This window comes from Odontesthes bonariensis, chromosome 5 (assembly GCF_027942865.1).
Source record: "Odontesthes bonariensis isolate fOdoBon6 chromosome 5, fOdoBon6.hap1, whole genome shotgun sequence".
Taxonomy (NCBI): domain Eukaryota; kingdom Metazoa; phylum Chordata; class Actinopteri; order Atheriniformes; family Atherinopsidae; genus Odontesthes; species Odontesthes bonariensis.
In genome coordinates this window covers 9,796,006-9,820,005 of record NC_134510.1, presented here as the reverse complement: position 1 = coordinate 9,820,005, position 24,000 = coordinate 9,796,006, and the positions used below count along the sequence as shown (strand labels likewise).

General features: G+C 42.3%; 2 protein-coding genes across 28 annotated transcripts in view; both read left to right on the top strand.

Annotated features, from left to right (window-relative positions):
- The first annotated feature begins 422 nt into the window (after positions 1 to 422).
- On the top strand, positions 423 to 9,359 carry dcaf13 (ddb1 and cul4 associated factor 13). The gene is made up of 11 exons (XM_075464861.1): positions 423 to 655; positions 1,066 to 1,265; positions 1,386 to 1,493; positions 1,609 to 1,698; positions 1,802 to 1,957; positions 2,100 to 2,177; positions 2,255 to 2,337; positions 2,589 to 2,753; positions 3,917 to 4,052; positions 7,774 to 7,937; positions 8,466 to 9,359. Exons 1-11 carry the CDS (start codon positions 586 to 588, stop codon positions 8,551 to 8,553), a joined length of 1,338 nt encoding a protein of 445 aa, XP_075320976.1. The 5' UTR covers positions 423 to 585; the 3' UTR covers positions 8,554 to 9,359.
- A 1,615-nt stretch (positions 9,360 to 10,974) lies between these two features.
- The window catches only part of rims2a (regulating synaptic membrane exocytosis 2a), a 140,159-nt gene continuing 127,133 nt past the window's right edge, over positions 10,975 to 24,000 (top strand). For all 27 annotated transcript variants that reach the window (XM_075464837.1, XM_075464833.1, XM_075464856.1 and 24 more), the window contains exons 1-2: positions 10,975 to 11,180; positions 11,643 to 11,846. In XM_075464837.1, coding sequence (XP_075320952.1) covers positions 11,659 to 11,846 — 188 coding nt within the window. In that variant the 5' untranslated portion in view covers positions 10,975 to 11,180; positions 11,643 to 11,658. The remainder of the gene's footprint in view (positions 11,181 to 11,642; positions 11,847 to 24,000) is intronic.

Here is a 24,000-nt window from a genome sequence, read left to right as displayed (position 1 = left end):
CAGTCGTACATTTTGATCAAAGTGCAAATTATTTCGCATATGGTTAATTTCAAATAAGTTATTTTTGGGTTACTTATGTTGTCTCAAGACCCATGTTTGTCATTTTTGGACCTAATCTTTAACTGGCCTCTAGCAAACCATGCCCTGTTATAAACAGTGACATGTGCTGTACTTCCCTTACTTTACCAAAAAAAAAAAAAAAAAAAAAAAAATGGATCAGTACTATTTACATACAGGTGTATTATTTTGAAGAGGGTGTATTAAGTGCTGATTGAAAAATGATTAATTGTACTCCGTGTGGCCGCGTGTTTTTTGCGCTTTACCACGACACGTTGCACAAACTCGCACACACTCACGGAGGGAAAAAGTTTCAAGTGAAAGCTCTGTTCTTACATTTTCTAAAATGTCCAGCTTGACAAGATCTTTTTCCGGTGACGCAATGAGGAGGACTGGAAATCCCACAATGCAACGCGGGAGCGAGGCGTCTCTGCTTCATCGACACATGGACGGAATTCTCAATACTTGCTAATTTTTTCTGACTGAACTTAACATTTTCGACGTGTTTGTCCAGTTTTGTTTTGACAAATGAAAGTCAAAGTCCTTTCTAGAAATCCTGACGATTATGTCCGGGAGACTAAACATGACATTCAACGTGGTGAGTATTTATCTTGGTCCCTTAGAGGCTAACTACTGCTTGTTAGCAAGTTTTTTTTTCCCTGTAAACATTAGCTGTTTGTCCCGTGTGCGCCGCTCATTCTATAGCAACTTCAATTATGACCTCCCATTCCTCTTACCTAAGGACGTTTGTGAACTTGCACATTCGTTAGTCACATATGACATATAGAGCAAATTAAAAATAGGTCCAAAGGACACACTACTTGCCTTGTTTTTTAAGAACATCCTCCCAATTAAACTCAGCTTTTTCAGTAGAACTGTTGTTTCCTTTTAGACGATATCCTTAAATATATGCATGTCTGAATGGCTTGATCGAAGTCTTGGTTTTCTTTTTAGTAGCTATTGTCGTACATTCTCAGAGGCGTGCTCTCATTATTGTCTTGTTGCTAGTCCCTAGAAACTATGACCCCTCGCTTCATCCGTTTGAGGTGAGCAGGGAGTACACAAGGGCCCTGAATGCCACGAAGTTGGAGCGGGTGTTCGCCAAGCCTTTCCTGGCCTCCCTGGACGGTCATCGGGATGGGGTGAACTGCATGGCCAAGCACATCAAGAGTCTCTCCTCCCTGCTGTCTGGCTCATGTGATGGCGAGGTTAACCATCCTTTGACATACTTTATCTTATAACATCCTTTGATAATTCCTATATTTCAGGTTTTTTTTATTTTCAATTAACTGTAGTTTTCTCTTTCTCGTTTCTCTTTTTGTCTTAAGGTAAAAGTTTGGAATCTTACCAAGCGAGAATGTGTCCGCACTCTCCAAGCCCATGAAGGTTTTGTGCGGGGTATGGTTGTCAGATACTGTGGATCGTCCTTTTTCACGGTAAATGATGCTCTTCAACGTCTTATAAGATTTAAAAGAAAATATTCCTCTTTTTTCTGTGAACGGACATTGAATGCAGCAACTTCTTGATTTGTCGTCTCATTCACCGTAACAGGTTGGTGATGACAAAACAGTCAAGCAGTGGAAAATGGAATCGCCGGGTTATGGAGAGGAAGAGGAGCCACTCAACACCATCCTGGGCAAGGTGTAACTTTCATGATTCTAATTATAAAGGACAGTTACATTATACGGTGCATCAGTTAGCTGTCACAGGGTGGCTACGTTTTAAATGAAAATATCCCCTACAGACTGTGTTCACAGGACTGGACCATCACCAAAAAGATGGTGTGTTTGCAACATGTGGCCAGCAGGTGGACATCTGGGATGAGCAGAGGAGTACCCCGATCCGCTCCTTTACCTGGGGCGTAGACAGCTTCAGCTCGGTCCGCTTCAACCCTGTGGAAGTAAGAGCCCTCACCACACCTGGGAGCAGTTTTTATCCTCACACATTATCAGTATTTAAACAAAATAAATGCATTTTACCGGTCTAATTTGAAGCATACGTCCTCATGATATCGTTTAATTGAGCCCTTTGCATCCCTACAGACAGAACTTCTCGGAAGCTGCGCCTCTGACAGAAGTATAGTTTTATATGACATGAGAGAGTCGGCACCACTGAAAAAGGTAGGCTGCACCGCACAGTTCGTGTCTTATTTTTCACAAGAAAATGATGGCAAATGACTGTTGTATTTCTTCTTTAGGTTATCATGACAATGAGGAGCAACACATTATGCTGGAACCCCATGGAAGCCTACTACTTTACATGTGCAAATGAAGACTACAAGTGAGTTTAAGAGGGAGAGATTCCACTTCATCCATCAAACTCATCAAAAGTATATTTTATGTATTTTCTCTCAGTGAAAACGTAATGAAACAAACAAATCTTACCACTATTTTAATTGAGGTAACTGCTCACTTACTTTTGGTTGGTTTTATTTATATAGTACATTACATATCTAGCTCTCCCAAAAAAAAAAAATAATAATAATCTGTGGCACCAGAAGGGTTTATATTGCTTCCTGTCTGTTTCACCAGCCTGTACACATACGACATGAGGTTCTTAGACAAGCCCGTTCTTGTACACATGGACCACGTCTCAGCAGTACTCGATGTCGACTACTCTCCCACTGGGCAGGAGTTTGTGTCCGCTAGTTTTGACAAGACCATTCGCATTTTCTCCAAGGATGGCGGACACAGCAGGTCAGTACTGCCAGTCAGAAATGACACGCCATGTTAATTAAAATGTCTACTGCTGTATGGGCACGTTTGTCTGAGCTTCCACCTAATGATATATTGTACTCAACATACGGAATGTTAGTAGTTCAAAAAACTTTTTTTTTCTTGTCGGAGAAGAAAGTAAATATGATCGCACTGATCTGAGATTCTAAATTGATTGGAGGAGTGAGTTTGAGCGTGCATGATTGTTTGTCTCTGTGATGGACTCGTCCAGGGTGTGTCCCACTTTTACCTTATGGTTGCTGGGATAGCTTCCTGCCACCTTCCACAACCCTGAAATGAATTGGGCTGGTGTAGAAAACGGATGGATGGATGCTTTGATTGGATTACATTAACGGCTTAGTTGATATCAAGGAAAACATGATGTTTATTTTCCCCTGGCCACTAACGCCTATAACAATAACTTTAAATGGATGGCTGTAAATATTCCTCCAATTCAGTTGGCTGGCAGTCCTCACCACAGCTATAATGAAAACAATAGTGGTGAACACTTTTGTTGTTGGATCACTTTGGAAAGACTTAATGAATGATTTAAAAAAAAAAAAAAAGGGATCTTGAGCCCCAACAACTGGGGTCACTTCCCCTCTGCTGTTCTTCACACTGTTCCCTTGCTATCATTAATCTCATATCTCATATGTTTATGTTGGAGAAATGGGAGCAGTCACTATGACTCTAACATTTGGAGCAAAAGCAGAGATAATGTGATGGTATTGAGCCACAAGGGGGATGGATTAGACAACAAAGTGTGAAAAATAAAGTAAATGAAAAATAAAGACAGATGACATGATTGTTCCTTGGATTTAAACTTGTGTGTTTATTTTTGTAACCATGGCAATGGACATCCACAAACTGTAACAAACCATTAACTATCAAAAGGGTGTTGAAAGGTGTCCGTTTCCTTCTTTATGTTCTTTCTCTAAACAAGCTCTGGTTAACCATGGTGGGTTAATGTCTTTGGTTTAACACACACGATATTGTACTCTTGGCTGTTGCTTTGGAAACAGAAAACTGTAACGTGACGCGAGCACGCGTTATGTTTTTCAGTTCTGAAGCACTGGTTTGTGTTGCCACAGTCCCTCGCCCTGTTAACTGTATTGCGTTGTGTGCTTTGGTATTTTGTAATTCAGGGAGGTCTACCACACCAAACGCATGCAGCACGTCATCTGCATAAAGTGGTCGGCAGACAACAAGTACATCCTGAGCGGCTCAGATGAGACGAATATCCGCCTGTGGAAAGCCAAAGCAGCAGAGAAACTAGGAGTGGTGAGTCCCGTCTCGTCATCTTTTTCATACTAAAGGCAATGTGCTGCTTATGGCAGCTTTTTGAGCAATTCTTCATCGTAATGTCTTCGCAGTGATCTCCAACAACATCTTTCTCAGGTGTCGTATATATGTCGTATCTGCCTCCGGTTTATTACCTGATGGTATTTTATGAGTTGGTTGCATTTTTTTCTGTAACACATCTTTGGCCGTGCGCCCACCTTAGCACCGTAACAGTGGGTGACTCTGCCAGGAGCTACGGCACTGCTGTTGCCAAATGCTCTGATGGATGCTGACTTAAGGAAGAATCGCTTTCAATAAGTACGATGTACCAATTGGCAGGTCCTAAAGACCCAAAACACTCCTGCAGTGGTTCAACAAATCACCAGCAAAAAAGAAACATTGCTCAGATTTCCTCTTTGGATGACCTTTTGTTTGCGAGCACTACTAGTGTTAGAAGCAGAGAGTTGCAGCACAGATCATGGCATTGATATCATGTTGCTCTCAACTGTCACATCAGTTTAGTTAAAACGCTGCAAAGTGTTTTTCAAAGTCCCAAATGCCAGTTATGGCGGAATCATAAAGCTCAGTGGCATCTCTTGTGCCGTCTCCAGCAGCCATCTTTCACTCCTAATCGGATTCACTCTTGCTTATTCTCTTAATGCAGCGTTCAGAGTGGAAACGGCTCGCTTTTGGCACTTGTTTTACTGTCACTGTGCAGGAAAAGATTTATTCGCAAGCTTTGCACTTAAAGAGATCAGACAAGGGCTGCTCCTATCAGCAGTTTAAATCGGCCAATCTCTTAAACGGAGGCCACTCTGAACATAATGAAGCATTAACAATCACGTTGTACTGAGAGGGTCTTTAATTATCAAGAAACGCTGACTCGAGGCTTTGTCTGTGTCTGAGGGCTTCACACTGGACTGATGGGGACTCCTCTGTCAGCTGCTACACACTCATTCTTTTTTTTTTTTTTAAGAAACAACCTTTTGATAATCTACAGCTAGACTTATTTTCAGTTCCGGAAACTTTTGAGTCATGTGTTGGATACTCGGAATCATTACATCTTAGTCCTAACCTATGTATTAAAGGTGAGACTAACCCCAAATCAATCAGCCAGCTGTTTCATCTTGAACTTTTTGTCTTTCTTTCTTTCTGGATAATCAATAACATTAGAAACTCATCAAGGGTGTCATCGAACTTTTGCTTATTTTTTTTCCTAATAAAAATTAGGTGATAATCCAATACATTAAGCGTTTGCTGTTTGGCAGCACATACCTGAAGACAAGATTCACGCTGATGTGTAAAGCTTTTCAGGACGTTCATTTTCCTGTAATTTGCTTGGTTTTGGACAAAATGGTTGAAATAGGTTAATTATCAAAATGGTTGGTCTGGCACATCAAAGCGGAATATTAAGTTTAAGAGCCATTTAATCTTCCATTATAGGCCCAAAGCATGTAAGTAATAGCGGTTCACTCTTATAACACGAGCATCCATAGGTAGGCAGGTCTACCAGTGGCATCATGAGTGGGGGTGTGCGAGAGGCTGTGTTTTACTTCTTTCAGCTTTGATATAACATACATGTTCTATATTGTTGTCTCTACAATTCAGATCAAATGTGATGACTTGAAATGGTGATTTCTAACAAAAAAAAACGTGTAGAATTTTACAATCTCAAAATTTATTTGTTTATTTTTTTTTTCATACTCCCAAAAAAGATCTCCACTCTCCACAGTAGCAACAATATACACCAAACATTCCAGTTCTATTCCCACCCACACTGTTAAGGATTTCTATGGAAGGGTTTGTTCTAATGTCTCATTCATATTATGATTTGTAGGACAATTTACCCCCCCAAAACCCTGACAAAAATGGACATTTTTCTGGCCGTTATCCAGGTTTTCTCATTTGCGAAGTGATAAATGGAGCTATCCAAAACCCCCTTTGTGTAAAGCCGTCGAACAGAATGACAATCAAACAGTTCATCATAATTATCCATCTGACAGTCGTCAACTTCAATGATAGAATGATGGCAGCAGTGATTGAGGCCTGGTTCAGCTGTGATGTCACATGGACACGCACCGTTTTAAAGTAGTTGGTCCACCAAAACTCGTTGCTTTTATTTACAGCCATTTGGGATTGCTTTTATTTTCTCAATATTAATTGTATTTAATTTTTTAGGCAGTTACTTTCTAATGTGGGAAAAAAAGTAAGCGATTGTATGCTGCTGTCTGTCATCTTGGGGCTTTTTGGTTAAGTCCACTAGCTTTTTTTTTTTTTTGCTATAGAATTTATATTGAAAATGTTTGCGAGAGTTGTAGACCCTGCTCTGGGATCAGCGCACTTTTTGACCTCATCTGAGTAATCAGAATAAGTTAGCTCGCTGCACTTCTAAGTGGCAAAGATGATTCTCCCGCTCAGTTTTGGCAACAGTGACTTTTCACACAGTCTGCCTTTTGCTTTTCTGTATCAGTCACCTTTCAAATTCTTGCTTCCGACCAAAGTCGAGCTACTTGTTTTCTTTTTTGCCGTCTCATATTTTGCATGTCGTGTCGAGATCACGCAAGGAGGCCGGTGGCGTTTGTATCCAGGGGAATTAGTTTAGTACAACAGGATCAGCATCTAGCTAACTCTTCCCCGACAAATTGAATCTGAGAGAAATCGTTGCTTTTAATTAGAATAAAAGCCTTGGAGGAGAGCAGCTCCAGCCAAGACCAAGCCCGGCCAGCCGGTGGTTTTTATGAGTGAGACTGAGAGGGAGTGTTGTTCAGCTAGAGTCTTCACTTTTAACAGACATTGATTCGGTTTTGAATGAGCATGTTGTCAGACTGAAGTTACTGCTCACTGTACCGTTCAACATTTTATGATGCAAGGCAGTATACCGGAGCAATCGGCAATTAACCAAAACACTACGGTTGAACACGGGGCGTATCTTTTAAAAGCCAAGTGGGTTCGTTTAAGATGGAACTTAAACAAGACGGTTTTAACTCGTAAGACTTCAGGCTCCCAGTCGTTTACTGGAAACGCAGCACGACATGAATGAGAACCTCTTTGGATGACACTGCGCTCACCATGGCAACTAAAACCACTACACATGCCGCAGGAATAATTAAAATCCGACAAGTTAACAAGAGCCACTGAGTCATCTGCGAGGCTGATTTCGGCTGTGCAGAGTCAGCAAAGGTCCTCCTCTGTTTGTAGCTGGGAGAAATTTGCTGTCCTCACCAGAAAAATGTCAGTGCTCATTCAGATGACCTGCATTAGCTCCCAGAAGAGACATCAAATGACATGTATAATGTTTCACTGAGAGCTTGACGCGGCTGTGGATAAGTCACTCGTTTCTTGAACGGTAGATAAGAGACCACCGCCCGTCGGTTGGTGCCAGTGGAAAAAAAAAATGTGATTTTAATACGAATGAAAGCTGTTGGCATCCCAGTCCCCTCACAGCACTTCAAGTTGCTTTCTTATGACCAAATCTGCCAAGACTCCCTTCTCCCCATCAGCAGATCACCTTTGCCAGAATTGAAAAATAAAAAGTCCCAAAGTGCTCAAAATGTGGATCGTATTCAACTGAACGGAACGAGCTGATCGGCGTGCGATATTGCCACGCCGAGAAGCTCCAGAAGAGCTACAAAATGTACTTTGTGGCAGTGTTATTTTATTCCAAAGGCAAATAATTAACTCTCATCCTGTGTTGTCGTCTCTTCCTTCTGGTGCGATGTAGCTTGCCCCCAGAGAGAGGGAGGCCATCAACTACGATCAGAAGCTGAAGGAGAAGTTCCAGCACCACCCACAAATCAGGCGCATCGCTCGCCACCGCCATCTGCCCAAGAGCATCTACCACCAGAGCAAGGAGCTGAGGGTTATGAAGGAGGCTCGCCGCAGAAAGTGTGTATTAAGTTTTATCCCATGTATTTATAACACTGACATTAAGCGAAACGGGGAAAAAAAAGAAAAGAAAAGAAAAAGGTTGGATTGGTGCCAGGAAAGATTTGACCTAAGCAGTCACACCAGCCTGATGGAAAATCTCACAGATGGGACTGCCTGCTATGACGTGCTCTCAATGGGCATTACATACTCATTTACAGCTTGCGTGTTGGATTGATTGTCCTAGTTTGCCCTGCCGCCCAATGAATCATAGTTCAGTCTGTTGCTCTTCTTTTCTACTAAGCAACAGTATCATCATATGTCAGACATGTGCTTGAGCTGTGAATGATTTAGTCTGAGTTTGATGCATTATTCTCAGAACGCATTAGCGCGGTCTGCGTCGACGCTGTTAGGTCAACAGCCTCAGATTGAGTCTCTTCCTCTGCGCTCTTTGTTTGCTCTTCTCTCCCTCCCTCGTCTCTTTGCCCATATACTTGCTCTGCGTTTTGAGTTAGTCACCGTTTTGTTCCACCTTTTTTTTTTTTCCAGGGAGATAAACGTCCGCAAGCACAGCAAACCAGGAACCGTGCCCGTGGTGTCTGAGAAGGAGAAGCACGTTGTCACTGTGGTGAAATAGACCGGCTGGAGGGGAGGATTAGTGGACCCAGAGACTGCTGATAAGTGACTAAGGAGGAGATGGAGATCGCACCCACATGGAGAATTGTTCAGTCCTGAGGATTGGAAAAAAAAAAAAAAAAGTTTGTGGGACGCACAAGTGACCAGCTCTGCATAACTTGAAATGCAAGCCCTGGTAGCGTAAATACATTCAGAGGAACAAGTTGACCTACTGCCACTTGGCTTGAGTATCGGTTGTTCTTTTACACTCGGCTTTTCTTACACACAGTCTAGAATTTGCAACTTCCGACATTTGGTTCTGCATCAAAGGTCTGAAAACACGTTTTGTTTAGTGCAAGTTTGCCTTTTTTTTTTTTTCTCATTATTCTTTTTAATTAAGAAAATAAAGAGGTCTTCAATTGATCCAATCTTAAAAGGATGTTCATTGACTAGGTATTTCATTGCATTATTTCCCTGCATCATTCCTAATGGTCAATACGTTTTTGTTCCATGGGGGGGAAAAAAGCAAAGAAAAGTGCTTACATAACTACCCTGTGATGAACCACTATTGTATGGCTATATGCACGGTATCGAGGTCTGTGGTCATCTTCAGATGAGCTTTATGAACATTGTGATAGAAATGAAATGCTAAATTTAAGCTTTCAACTATGGCGATTCCTTCTTTCGCCTGATATTTGGGAAATCTAATATCATGTGGGCAATGTAATGCGGCCAATGCAATCTGTATGCGTGGTACTGACGCTGATTTCTGGTGTTTATTTCTAATAAAACTGCCTCTGCTGTGGAAACATTTTTTCCAACTTCAAACCCCGCAACCAGTTCCTCTTTATGACTTGTATCTAGGGCTGGGCAACGATTAAAAATTTTAATCTAATTAATCACATGATTTCCCTGATTAATCACGATTAATAGCATTTGTACGCAAAATCCAAAAAATAATTCAAAAGAAGTGTATAGCTTTAAACATTTAGTTTTATTTTAAATGTGCTGCCATATGAATGAAAGTGCCATAACATTTGTTGTGCCAACACACTTTTAACATCAGCATCTTTCTGTAGAAGCCTCGCTCCACTGTCTGTTTCCTTGAATGACTTGCTGCTATCAGTTGTGTGTTTTGCCTTTTAAGTGATATTTTAGACTGGAACTACTACGCTGAGAAGACAAATCAACTTGGCAGTGTTTACAGATGACTTTGGTTCTGTCGACTCCGCCGTCCGGAAGAACTTTAAAATGAAAATGGCCGAGTAAAAGTTCCGTACCCTTCTCCATGTTTGGTGGATCCGCCGATTACTTTCTTTTCCTGTTCCGCAGCAGACGGCAACAGACTTTTACAAAATAAAAGCCTGTGAGCAACAGACTTTTACTAAATAAAAGCCTATGAGCAACAGACTTGTACAATGATAAAATAAATAACAAAACAAGGGTGGGCCGTGGCATAGTGGGTTGAGCAGGCGCCCCATGTACAAGAGGCTATAGTCCTCGCTTGCAGCTGGCCCGATTTTTTTTTAATTTTTCTTAAAAAAAATTGTTAAATTAAAAAGAACATTTTTTTAAACAATAAAACCTGCGTTAATGCGCGATAAAATATTTATGGCGTTAAATAATTAACGAGTTAATGCGATAATAACAAGTTAACTTGCCCAGCCCTACTTGTATCAGATCACCACACCAGTGCTAATTTACTTAGAGGCCTAATAAGGTTAGAGACTCGATCCTTTTAAAGTTATTTCAGATGCAATCAAAGAGCAGTCTGAGAGCCAGAGGTGGGGTGGGGGATAGAGTAGATCAACAGAAAATAAATGTTTAGTTGGAAGTCAGCGTAAAAGGGGGGAGTAAGAGTTCACTCTTCCAGGCTTAACCACAAAAACCCAGATATTTCCAACTAACTTTACAGGAGAAAATGCTGACATTTAAGAAGTAGGAGCTTAATTATTGTCTCAATATTACTGTTTTCACAGTGAAGTGCTTCTACCCAGCTGATTCCCTCTTGTGTAAATGTTTTCCTTTATTTTCAACCATGTACCTTTAACAGTTTCTCACATCAGCTGGCAACAAAACCCCTGTGAGTGCGTGTGTGAAAGCACTGACCGGAACCGCTGCCGCACCTGCAGTTACAGTCACACACTGGTCATGCTCTGTGTTTACCCTCCCACTTCACATCAGTCCTTCTGACAGTGCTCGTGGTCAGGTTATGAAATATGCATGGTGCACACAGCGCTGCTTCAGCCGCTCCTCCACTCCGTGTTTTTGCGGCTGCTATCTGCCTGCTGTCAATGAACATCCAGCGCGTCCTCTCGGCTTATTCTACGTGTTTTTCATCGCTCCGCCTCTTCTCCCTTGCTGGGTTTTTCTTTTACTCTCTCTCTCTCTCTCTCTCTCTTTCTCTCTCTCTCTCTCAACTCTCCCTCTCTCTGCCATTGCATCCATTTTTGTGCATTTAAGAAATCTCTAAGAATTACCAACCTGGAGGAAGGCGAGCTAAACAGAGTGACAGAGGAGGGTTAAGGACTCCAAACGAAAACAAACAAGGACGGACCGGGCATCTTTTATTCCAGCATGCGCGTAAAACCCCTCTAAAGGATGGCAGCGATGGGTTAGACAGGATTTAAAATGACTGCAAAATAAAAGGCAAGAGTTGTTCTTTAAATCCTCAGTCATTTTTCTTCTTCTCCCTGGATGGATGGAGGCTTGTGTTTGGAATACCTGTAGGTTGTAACCTACAACCCGCGAGTCTTTTAGGAGCATCTCTCAAACCTGCAGCGCGTTCTTTCATAGAAATGTTGATGTGTAAATTTGACGTTTGAGCCCCTGATACCGCGAGTCACCCAGGCAGCTCTCATTTCAGTCTGAAAACCCCACCACGAGCTTTTAATAGCTGGGGAGGAAGCCCGTGATTGAATCTTTTTCACGCCTGTTTCTACAGCGCGATGTTAATAATGTGCATGATGCCGCTAACCAAGCTGTCATGCCGCGTGTGAGCCTGCTTCAAAGCCGATTGCCAGTTTGAACATTTCAAAGCATGAAACATAAGAAAAAACACACATCACCCGCGTTGCAGATGGTTGACGGTGCCTCTCTTGTTTTTTTTAGCCACCGTGTGTAAAAGATGTCTGCTCCACACGGGCCCCGGGGCGGCCCTGGCCCTGCTGCTGCTGCTGCTGCTGCTCCCTCAGCGGCCGGCGCCATGCCGGAGATGCCGGACCTCAGCCACCTCACGGAGGAGGAGAGGAAGATCATCCTCGGTGTCATGGACCGACAGAAGAAGGAGGATGCGAAGGAGCAGTCGATGTTAAAGTAAGAAAAAGCCAAGGGGTTTGTGGTGTGGCTGAGGGCGAAAAAACAACGGTGTTTGTGGGTTGTTATTAGCTACAGAGGGAATTTCTGTCACTCAGTGAAGTACTAGAGAGTCATGTTGCCTCATGACTTCTAACCTGGAGCTTTGATGGTCGACCAGTAACGGTTGGTACCAGGGTGAGACTCAGCATCCCCTCATATAACATTTATTGAGAGACGACTTTATTTTTACAGCTCGGTGTCATTCTGTACCTCGGCGGACACCACAGTGCTTTCCCCGCACTTTGTTGTGGATGTACCCGTACTACAGTGGGTTGGGTTGGAAGCGACGGCCGCCATTTTCACGTAAAAAGCACGCCAAATTGCTTAACCTTTCCCCACGAACGTCACCGAGATTACACAATATGACACAGGAAAGATCATTTAAGGTGTCCTTTGTGGCGATGGCGCACGCGGTGTGTGTGTGTGTGATTTCAACGTTTAAGCCCCGGTAGAGCTTGCCCCCACCTACCCACCCCCATTCACCGCTCCTCTTCTGTACAGATGTCGCTCGGAGCTGTTTCAGCACCACGGAGCTGTCCACTGTAAGGTTTCACTTTTTAAGGTGGACCGGAGTGTTTCCGCTGTCATGGCTTTAACTGTAACTGTGTGGGCCATAAATCGGGTTTATGATAGGATATTACACACGGTCGTCTTGACCTGGCAACAAAAATGCATTCATTGCTGATTACATTTTTTTTTTTATGGAAGTCAGGCGAATGAAGGGATAGGGATTTCGGAGTGGTGGCCTTAAATGTTTCCATCCTGTTGATTTTCTTGTAGTTTTCCGTCTTAGATGAAAGGTTGCACATGCTTGTTTGCTCACAACTAAGGTGCTCGTGCGTTTCGATTGATTTGAATGCTGTACGCATTTTAGATGTTAAATGGATTTTCTTCAGGTTTATTTGGTTTGTTTGACTGAAATGTAAAGGATTCCTGGCCGTCACTGGAAGGTTTTATAGAGGTATTCAACCTGTTTTTGTTTGTTTGTTTGTTTTTTCTTTCCATCTCCTGGTAAATATTAGTTCCAAGGCAACAATCGTAATGGGGATAAAGGTGTGCAGTCCCTGCCTTGTGCAGCTGCCTGATAAACATGACTCATGTACTCCAAGACGCAGCTACCTCAGCCGCTGCGGTGTGTGCCGGTTGTGATTCATCTAGGCTTTTTTCGCCTTCCTTCCCCCTTTCATAGTCTCTCCTCCTCTCTCCTCTTCAATAGGCGCTTTACCCCCCCCCCCCCCCCCCCCCATTCGCTTTCTCTGGGATGAAGGGGATTGTCAGTTTTGGTCACTCTTAGTCTGACAGTGATTCCAAACCTTACCATAGCTGACAATGGGTTGAAGAGGCTGTTATTTGAGCTAGACATGACTGACTTACTGTCAAACCATGGTGTTTGGTAACTCTCAGGCCTAACAAGCCAAATGGATTCAATATGTGAGGAGGTCAAAGAGGCCTGTGGGTAATTTATTTGCATACGAATTACAGTACGCTTCTAGTGTGCATGCTTTGGCTACCTTAGGGCTTATCCTGACAGCAGGGCTGTTCTTCCAAACATCTAACAAAGGCTTTCTGCTACCTTTTTTTTTTTTGCTGCTGCTGTGATGTTCACATTACACCACAAGACTCCTTCATGTCTTAAAGTATTTTTTAGTTTTCATACACCACCAATATATTAGTTTAATGTGCTCTGTCTTTACATTCTTGGTGACTCATCATGAGTCATCGAAACAGTAAATCCCCACTTTCTATACCTATGAATCACTCGGGCATAACATATCCTGAAGCAGAATTAATATGCTCAGCTCTGGAATAGGTACAACTGCAGCGGATTAACTTGTCATCGGATAGTTCATAGCATTTCCAGCAGTGTCAGGAACAAACACCCACACTGCAACATTCCAACCTTATAGCTCGTGCATCTCCTCTGACGCAGTCATAGTCCAATCCCACAGCAGTTTGGCCAGCGTTTGGGCAAGTGGCGGTTTCAACATCGAAGTGTGTAATCTAACAGAGGGAATCCTGGGAGGATGGAGGGATGGAGAAGAGAATGAGAGAGAGAGAAAGAGAGAAGCCTCCAGCTGCAGGGCTTGCCAACTTGCTGTCATCTCACTCGAGGTGCTACAGCGAGCGTGGATGGAAATCCAGCACTGCTGACTCGCATGTAATTAGCTAGTGCTCTCTTAGCCCGCTCATTCTTAGTCTAGTGTGTATGTCTGCATGTAAAAAACGTGCTTGCAAAAAAGTCAGTTTCCTGGGAAATAATGCGTATAAAAGCTTATCAAACCATCAGCCATAAATTATCATCTACTCCATACTGTCCCATTTGTAGCTGCAACCAACGAGTCCTGTCTACAGTTAAACATGGCTCCAGGTGCACTTGTTCCATTATAAAGAATCCTCTCGATCTATCAGTGAGCTTGGCTTTCCCTGCTTCAGTGAGTCCTTGAGCACCGCAGTAATGATAGCCATGGGACCCCCCTACCCACACGCAGTGTATCCTACAGGCAGGCGTCAGCTGCCTTTGATGGGGTGACCCCTGGAAAGCCAGGGGCTCCACTTCTCCTTTCTCCCTGATTCCTCATTCCTCTGGGGGTGCTTGGTGTCTGGGAGCGTGAGGAGACAGGAGGGGGTCATCCCGGCTACACTGTCACCTTTTTTCCCCCACCTTTATTTTTAATCTTTGACAGTGTTTTCAATTGATTTGCTCTTAAAGTTAGCTGTATTATGAGGGTATGAGCTGTTTGAGCACACACACTCATAATGTCTCAAGATGGACAGTCACTGATGGGAGCTTAGGCTTCTATCAGTTTCATTTGCAAAAACTTAAATATTCATCTCTATTTGCAGTGAGAAGACAACGTAACTTTGTTCTCATAAATATTCTAGTTCCTCTTCCTCCTCATGGCAGCATTCATCTCTAGGATCTGGGGGATTGTGTCATATGCTGAGGGATCTCCTTTTGACAGTGCTAATTATACTGGCAGCCTTGTAACAGGGTCTTCCACTTAGATGCAAGTATTCTGGAGATGTGAGCTGTCTGCTGCTTTTTAGTTTGTTTGGGCTCCCTCCCGACTTATTTGCGCTTTCAAAATGATGTCCTGTATTCTAGAATTTTTCTTTTGTCTTGGAATGTACCCTATATTAGGAGGGTTTGGAATCTAATAAATCCGTGTTTTGTGTACAGCCCCCACCCTCGACAATCTTTGTCTCGTGGAACCGTAAAAAGTAATATTTGCTTCTTACATCGGGCCTTCAAATTATTAGCAATCAACAATCATTGGTTTGAAGACTTAGGAAACCTCTATAACATGCAGGACGAGATGTCCAAAGGTGGGGAAGCATTGCCACAATGTAGCCTGATAGAATCTTTTCTTTTCGACCCTTACCATTTGGTAATGTCTTTAAAACACCTTGATTCCTGTTTGAAATGCTGAATTTTTCTTTCTGTTAAACATTTGTTGTCTCTCAATGCGAGCGAGGCAACCCTGTTGCTATAATCACTGATGTTAGAAAAAGGCTTCCAGTACCAAAGAATCAACACATGTTCAACCCAGCTCTTCACAAACTGACGCTTGGTCAAGAGCCCTTCACATTAGTTTTTAATGCAGCAGATACTTCTTCACTGTCGCTTTCAGATGCAACCTCATTTCATAGTGCTCGCGTTTAAACAAGTAATACAAAGCTCTTAAGGAAGTGAAGGCGTGGAGGGGTGTAGACACCCAGCTACTAAGCATGACAGTCTTGTTGACCTTTAGAGTGCTGTTGTTCACTTCCTTCTTTTCATTCATTCCATCTTTATTTTTTACTTTCCTCCCTGTGCTACTGGACTACCTCGTTACACCTTAGAAGTACTTGGTTAAGGATAGGTTTAGCTGTTCAAATACACCTTAAAATACATTTTATAGCCGAAAGCTTTGCTGACTTTTTCCACATTACCATGGTGATGCAACCTTTGATTGGTATGTTACCAGCTCATTAAACACTGCACGTTCTAAGATGATGCTTTGGTGGCACCCTGTCCATTCAAATCCGATGTAGGGGGCCCTGACCAAGTGTCATCGTGTGATGAGTGGGGCATCCTTTCTCACTGAGAAAGATGTTGATGTGAAAAACTGCCAGAGTTCCTTTTAATTTGAGTCATATTACCCAGCTTAAGGGGATCCGGGATCTTATTTCAGAGACTGTAATTTTTAAATCAACCAGTTTTCGAATTAACTGTAATTAACTGTAAACTTTGATTGTTCCATTGTTCTTTATCTTTCATCTCAGTGAGCTTTTAGAAAAAATGTATCACTTTCCAGGCTAGCATGCGTATTAGCAAGTATGGTTGGCGGTTTTCAACATGAAGTGCAGTGACCCAGAATTAGCTGTGATCGATCACGTCCCATTTCCTTTTTCCATTCACCCTTTTCGTCCCTCACAACTCATGCGCACTCACACACACACCTCACTCTGCCTGTCCAGGTCATTTATCTGATTGTGCTTCAGAGCTCAGCATACCAGCTGGGGTTAGTGTTCCAGAGAGGTCCCCTGTGTCCCTGGAGCCTGAAGGATCTCTGCCACTCATGGATAGGCGCACTGATGGAGTACTGTGCACACATTACAGTGGCCCAAACTTCTGACGTTCTTGTCCTACACTTTAATACTTTTCTTGTGGCAGAAAGTGAGCTCAAATTTAGCGATCATAACCTGACGAATGAAACTTATGACAGTCTAGAGAAACACCCTGTGTCAGGACTGTAAACACAATGTAAAGGCTAAATAGGTATTGGAAACACTTTAACACATTAGAAGGAGACATGGTTATGAGATGAGGCGAGGGAATGCTGAGCAGTTTACCACTGAACAATGTACAGTATATCCTCCCACACACGTAGTTTTTCTCTCCGCCTTCCCCTGTTCTACTGGCTCACTCACTCATGCTCACTCGCCATCCTATGCAAAGAAAAGATTCTGTCATGAGCATCTCCCATCCCCCATCACTTTCCCCAGGGGAGAGAGAGAGAGAGAGAGAGAGAGAGAGAGAGAGAGAGAGAGAGAGAGAGAGAGAGAGAGAGAAACTGAAACTGGAGGAGAGGATGTTGTCCTGACTTTATAAAGCCGAATGCACGGCAAATGAATCCATCATCAAGCTAATTAAAGTAAAACTGTGTTTTGGTCTTGGATGGCTGATAAGTTGTCAACAAGTCTGGGTCTGGCGGAAATCTGGTTTGAACACAACTGCTATCCCTAAAATGAAACGCAGTAAATACTATATAAGGTTTAAAATAATATATTTGTAAAAACCTGTGAAGCTGTGTTGTTGGTTGCACAGTTGTGGGCATTACTCAATAATTGATCGCTATCCTACTGCTTCTGACTCTGTGCCTGCATCTTCTTTTATCCTTAATACCCCACTGTGTGCTTTATACGTCTGAATTTGAGCTAGATTTACCTTAACCTTAACCAACTTTTGTAATATTTTTTACAAGGATAATGTTCACGTTTCAGTATGATTTTCTTACTGTCAACAATCAAGATCGTATTAGTCCACGTCTCAATTCTTTGTGACGTCCACGAGCTGCAAGCCCGTTCTAAAGATGTATGCACCCATTATGACCTTTCCCATTGGTTTGTGGACTATATTTTGAGTTCATGATATTCACATTTAGCAGTTGTCATCTTATTTTTTGAACATCCGACAACACTATGCATGTGCAGTGGGTAGCAGACCCAGTGCAAACTGCTGCCACTATCACTCAAAGTGCTCGTGCAGTTTTAGATGCATTATCTAAAGCATTACAAATTCCCACCTAACTGAAACGCTTTTATTTGTCATTTGAGAACCAGAAATTTTTGTCACTTCCTCATTGGCTTTATTTCTCACTCCTGCCAGCAGCATTCATTATGTAATGTCAAAGTTAAGGAGATTCCTGAGAGAGAACCAGTACAATAAAACTAAAGCTTTAAAAACAGAGTGAATTGAAGGGAATTCTGGGGACAAGTGACACATATCTAAGAATTTACCACTATGAGCAACTTCATATTCTAACCACTTGTTACTATAAAAAATGTTGACACTCTTAGTGTTTAAGAAAAATATGGAATAATGTTCTGTTGAGGCACTAACAAAAAAGGAGGAGCAAAGGCAATCCATGTGAATGGGAGAGAGGAGAGAAATAAGAAGGGATGGGAAGGGTGAGGGGAGTAGAGGGGACAGGAAAGGAGAAGAGAACATCAGAAGGAAAATAAGAGAGAGACTCTGACGTCTGTGATCCTATCAGGTCTTGTTGCTGATGACAGCCCCAGTTCCCATTGAAAGAGCAATCGGCTTGCCATCTCCCATAACCTGCTATTCTCCTGTGTGGCACAGCACCACACAGTACCAGGTTCTGTTGTCTCCCAGGGCTTTGTTTGAAATAACATTTGCACTTGTCAGCATGGGTTTTATTGTCTTCTGGGCCCTTATACATCAAGTAAATTTGAAGGGGATTTGCCTGCCCATGGCTGTGCAACTTGAAATATCGCTTGGCGAAATAGGACAGTAGGAATAAATGAGAAATAAGTTACAGTACATAGTTGGACTTACGAGAGGATGATTTCTTTTTATCGTGTGTTAAATTAAACAGCATGGCATGAAGCAGCTTTGATATATATATATATAGCTCAAGAGTTTGGTAGTTAGTAAAACATATATAAACAGAGAAAACTAGATAAATAAAAAAAAGCAAAAATGAGGCCCTGCCAGAGAGTAGAGTACACATCCCCATCCATTATTAAGGCCTGCATATAGTACTGTGGACGCAGAAATTTGAGGGACAGTCTCATGAATATGTGGAACAATTTGTGTAATCACTGTTGTTGGTCTTTAAGCTTTGCTCAGCTGTGAAATGACAGAAGTCAAAGTGGTGAAAGATCTGCTTTGTGATGGAGTGAAACCAAGTGTTAAGATAATGAAGACTCTGGAGTCCTGTGATGATACACTTGAGATTCAGCACAATGCTCTTATTGGCTCTGCGCTACACATAATGACTGAGATATGCTGAAGTTGTGACTCAAATGGAAAGATGTGGAACAGGCACAGGGCAGGATGTCTTTCACTTTTCTGTTCACTGTGTGGTGGTTGTCCATGCAATCAAAAATGTTCTCTTAAAGTCCGTGTAGATGTAATTGTGAGCAAGTGAGTGAAGCACAGAGGCCTAAACCTGGAGAGACATAGAGACATAGGTGGATAAAGGGAGAGGCTGCTACTTGGTTGGATCATGGCACAAGGTTATCTCATGCTGACTCCATTCAAAGACTGAGTACTCTCATGCTGTTAGTGAGACTATTAATAGTAGATCTACTCAGCTTTCTGCTGTGACTGGCAAGCTGCTCGGTATCCAAAAAGACAGAAGACCTGTGGTCATTTATAGGCACCAAAAACAATTGCAACAACTGTACAAGACAACTGTAAATAGACCAAAACACCAGAACTTAAAGTAAAGCAAAGTGAATTCCGTTTAGAGAAAGGCAACAATTCTTTTTTCAAGTAAAGCAGTGACATAGCCTAATTTTGATTTGACAACCACTGAACAGAACCAGACCTTTAACACAAAAAATCCGTCTGCAGTCATCATAAGTTTTATTGCTATTCATCATTACTGCACTGTCATGAAGCTTGGGTTTTGTGATTGAAATTTGCATACATATTAACTTGCCAGTGTTGTTTGCAAACTCGCTTGTTGTTCAGTTTGATTGGTAAAATTGTGACAGCGAGCATTGATATAGCTGAAGCTATGAAAGGAAAGGAAAAGGAAAGCTGATGAGCATATGAGGAACATTAAAAAAACTGCAGAAATGTTGTCTTTCAGAGGACTCATGCTACAGTTTGCACAAATATGCATTTGTTGGGCAAATCAAGCTTGTTTCTCCCTGGTTTCAGTTTTTATGCTAACCTAAACTTGTTTCTTGCTGACTATAGTGCCATTTTTATCGTAGCCTACCCAGAACAGAGGTGTCAATTCTCTTATCTAGGTTAGTTCTCTTCAGAGACGTAACTAGGTATATTTTCCAAAATTTCAAACTAGTCTTCAAACTATTCAAGTTTTTATATTTATCATAAATCATTAATTCTCAGTGTTAAGACTTGAAACAGCAAGTCAAAATCGAAGTAAGGTTCGCTCAACAAGTCTGCAACTAAAAGCTAACTCAGCCACACGGCTAATTTAGCATTTTGGTGTGTGTGCATGTGACATCTTTAGCATAAATGAATGCTTCTCCAATGTAGCAAGGGGCTAATACGGTTTTTATCATAGTAACTTGTAAAAAGTTCAACTCGTCCCAAAATGCAACCTCATACTCTACATATGGACCACCTTCATAAGTCCTGTTAGCCAATCTATGCTAGTTTTCATGTTGCTGACCCATTCTAGGATGGTTATTATATAGAATTCAGCAATGAAAACTACAACTAACCCAAGTGATTGTTAAAAGAAAAAGATTCAGATGACCAAAGCAAGTGATAAAATTACTTTTAAACTGTTCTCACCCAATATGCTTTTCTGTGTTTGAGCTGATATATCTACGAGTGGTAGTTTACACAGGACACTCTAATCTCTCCTTCCCCTGTGTGTGTGTTTGTTCATGTTCCCCTCATTCAAGACTCAGCTGGTTGAGCAGGTGCAAGCCGGTGACTCAGCCACGTATGTGCTGCCAAGCAGACCCATCAAATACGCCTTTGTTTGGCCTAAATCTCAAACCATCCAGTGCTTTCTATAAACAAATGCTGCCGTCCTGTATTTGTCTACCACATGCACATAGATGTAGTGAGCACACGTACGTTTGCTCCATAGAGGCCTTCCAATTAGGGAGACAAATTCATTATGTAATGGTAACTGGTGCAGTGATTGTGTTGGAAAACTTTACAGTTGCTTATGCAAGCCCAGCTCACATCATGGGATGCTTTTAACTCTACTCAAAATTAAAATTTTAGATGCCTTTATTATTTTCCGCTTTCCTGCTTGTTGTTGCTCCTGAAAGGGATCAGGAAGCTAGATGTTTAGAAGCATTGCACTGCCTCACATGTACAGTAGATGAGGATGCTACTGTAGGTAGATTAGAGGCATCCAGCTGACATAAAGAAGGGAAGATAAAGAGCAACCATTATTGTGACGTCACTAAGGCAGCCATGGTCCTTATATAAACCCACTGTGTAACCTACACGTACCGTGCAGCATGCAGACTGCTGCTCACTCTGCCCAGGGCTGAAGGTGGCTTTATGAGTGCGTTAAATGCAATATTCAAGGGGTTCAGTATGCCAATGTGTGGATGTGTAAACACAGTTGCTTGTTTTGTGTAGTTAAGCATGTGTGTACAATGAACGTAAAAGCAAAGAGGCCTGCTTTTCTCCCCCATCAACTGGTACTGATCAGGAGAAAGCTGATTTTTTTTTTATCCTGGGATCGGGCTCCTCAGCTGAAGTCTGATGGAGGATCTCCGACTAATCTCTTAATATCACTCATCCCAGTGAGATACTGCCACCATCGCCATGTTGATGAAGAGATGGCCTGGATGTGTAGTAGAGGAACAAGGAGAGTGGCGAAGGAGCGTTGGCGCACACATACATAAGATACCTCCTTAGTGTAACAAACACTAGCATTTGAAATAAGACAGGACAAGCAGGCACCCTTTGGGCAATGACAATTTTTCTTTATGAAGGTGGTTGTTGTAAGCGAGCTGAAGCTGGTTGCCTTATCCTTGAGGGGGCGGCTGCTTGGATGTTTGGTTAGCTGGTTGGCTTAAAATCTGTCCAGAGAGGCGACTAATGCCAGGGAATCCTTTCATTTGGGATTTTACAGAAGGCAAAGTCAAACAAATCTTTCCACCACCAGACAGATGTTGGGAGCCACCAAGTTCAAGTTAATTCAGGTCGTACAGTATTGTAGTCACTCATATGTTAATTTGGATGAATGGGCTGATATTCACATTGCTTGCAGTTTAGGCATTGTATAATAACCCCATGAGGTGAAAACTCATACTTTCAATTCTTCTGTGTCTAACATCATGAGTCATCTATAGTAATATTTTAGCAATGTGCTGGGTGTAGCTTGTGTGCTGTGAGGTCATATCAGATTGCCCTGCCTTGTACTTGTCTGCCTGGGTACTGTGTATGTAGTTAAGTCACTAAAGCTAATACTGGCGTGCTGCAGTGATAAATTGGGACAGGAAGGAGTAGAGCAAGCTAGGGCAACAATAGGCAGGGTATCTATTACCTCTCTATTGTTAGCTATGGCTTGGCTATTATTATAGCTCTCAGTGAGAGACGCTTGACTGCAGTTTCAGTGCAGTCGACTGACTGCTTGCTGCTGGGAATGACGTGGTCAACAGGTTTTGTCCTCGCTGGCTAACTCCACCGACTGTAATACCAACTGTATTTTGAAAATATAGATAATTTGATTCCAGCAGCACACCCCAAAAAAAGTTTGGAAAGACATGTTTATCCTTGGGTTATACCACCCTTCCTGTTTAATCTATTTGGGAACTATTTAGGAAGTAAGGATACTGCTGATTACAGTTTTAGGAGAGGAACCTGTGTCCATTCTTTGCTGAATACGAGATTTCAGCTGCTCACCTCTCATGGTAATTTTTTTTCTCATTCTCCTCTTCATTGCATGCCACACATTTCCAATTGAAGACAGATCTGGACTGCAGGCAGGCCACTCAAGCACACACACTCTGTGTATATGACGCAACAGTTATCGTGCTAAACAACATCTGGCATTGTCCTGCTGAAATAAACAACATGGGAAAATAAGAAAAAGTCCAACATTCGCCTCTGAAATAAATGTACCCTCACAAATCACACATCCAATGGGCACTGATGCACCCCCATACCAGAAAAATTGCAGCATTTCACGCCTTTTGCTTACAACTGCTTGAACGTCCTTCTCATCTGTGGAATGTAGAACTTAGTGTCCATTTTAAAATGCAGCGGGACTGAAACACGGACTCATCTGACCACAGAACGGGTCCTCTGTTTTCCTTTCGGAGGTGAGCTTGTGCCCAGAGGACTGAGCGATGTTTCAGCACAGAGTTGATATATGACTTCCTCCTTGCGTAATACACTTTCAGATCAGATTTATGGATGCAACGGTGGACTGTGTTGCTGTCTAGTTTTCCCTGTCAATCTGTTGAGCTGTGCTTTCAAAGGAGTTGTGATGTTACTACAGGGCAGTGTCAGCTGTGAAAAAAGTTCTGATCGCAAACATAACAAAATTGATCTGTGTCAAGATGAATAAAACTGGCTGACGGGGAGAAGCAAATGAGTATTCTCATGAAAAGACAGACAGATTGGTACACCATAAGTAAAGTAAACAAGCACATATGTGCAAGAACACAAACATGGTGTGTCACTGTTTTTGACTAAATGCTGCTCGTGATCTCATTATGGTAATACTGTACATGTTTCACTGTATGAGAAAACTGGCTGTAAAACGAGTATTGTACATTTTCTGTTTGCGTTTGCATAGAAATGCACTTCTGAATATGTGGGCTGCTGGGTGATTAGCTGACTATTTGCCACTTGGAAATCTCTCAGGAGGGGAGATGTGGGGAAGCTCAATTGAATCCTGGCAGGTAATCTAAAGAAACGGATGGATTTTAGCTATATTTGGCAGCAGATTAGCCACTTCCCGTCGCTCAGAAAAACCTGCTGTTGCCAACTTCTGTTTGACAATCTGAATATTAGCTCTTGGTCGGGAGGTCTGGCTCGTGTGCCGTTAGATTGCCTCTTCTGATGAGTGTGCCTTGAGAATTCAATCTTATCTTTTCTTTCTAAGGCCCCAGCTGTGGTAGCTGGCCAACCTCTCCACACCAATGTGCTTGCCCTGTTGCCGTCAATGCAGCCCTGCCTATCGCGGCGTGCCAGCGCCCCATGCCCGAGCAAATTATCAGCACCCCATTCCCTGCTCCTAATTCCCTCTGAAGTGGAGAGAAAATGTTAAGTAGTGCTTCTTCAGGCATATATTGGAGAGACTCAATGAACAGGTGTCTCAAGAGCTAATCGGGGGTCTTTAAATGAATTGCTATTTTTAGTGCGCTCGACACCTTTTCTTTGAAATTTGCAGGTGATGTACAGTAGATGTAGTACAATACC

What these genes read in the sequence shown, in the direction of transcription:
- dcaf13 (XM_075464861.1), top strand. Translation starts at nt 586, where the DNA reads ATGAAAGTCAAAGTCCTTTCTAGAAATCCTGACGATTATGTCCGGGAG. An exon ending in CTGGCTCATGTGATGGCGAG is followed by an intron (nt 1,266 to 1,385) that starts GTTAACCATCCT and finishes TTTTGTCTTAAG; the next exon opens with GTAAAAGTTTGGAATCTTAC. An exon ending in TGTGCAAATGAAGACTACAA is followed by an intron (nt 2,338 to 2,588) that starts GTGAGTTTAAGA and finishes CTGTTTCACCAG; the next exon opens with CCTGTACACATACGACATGA.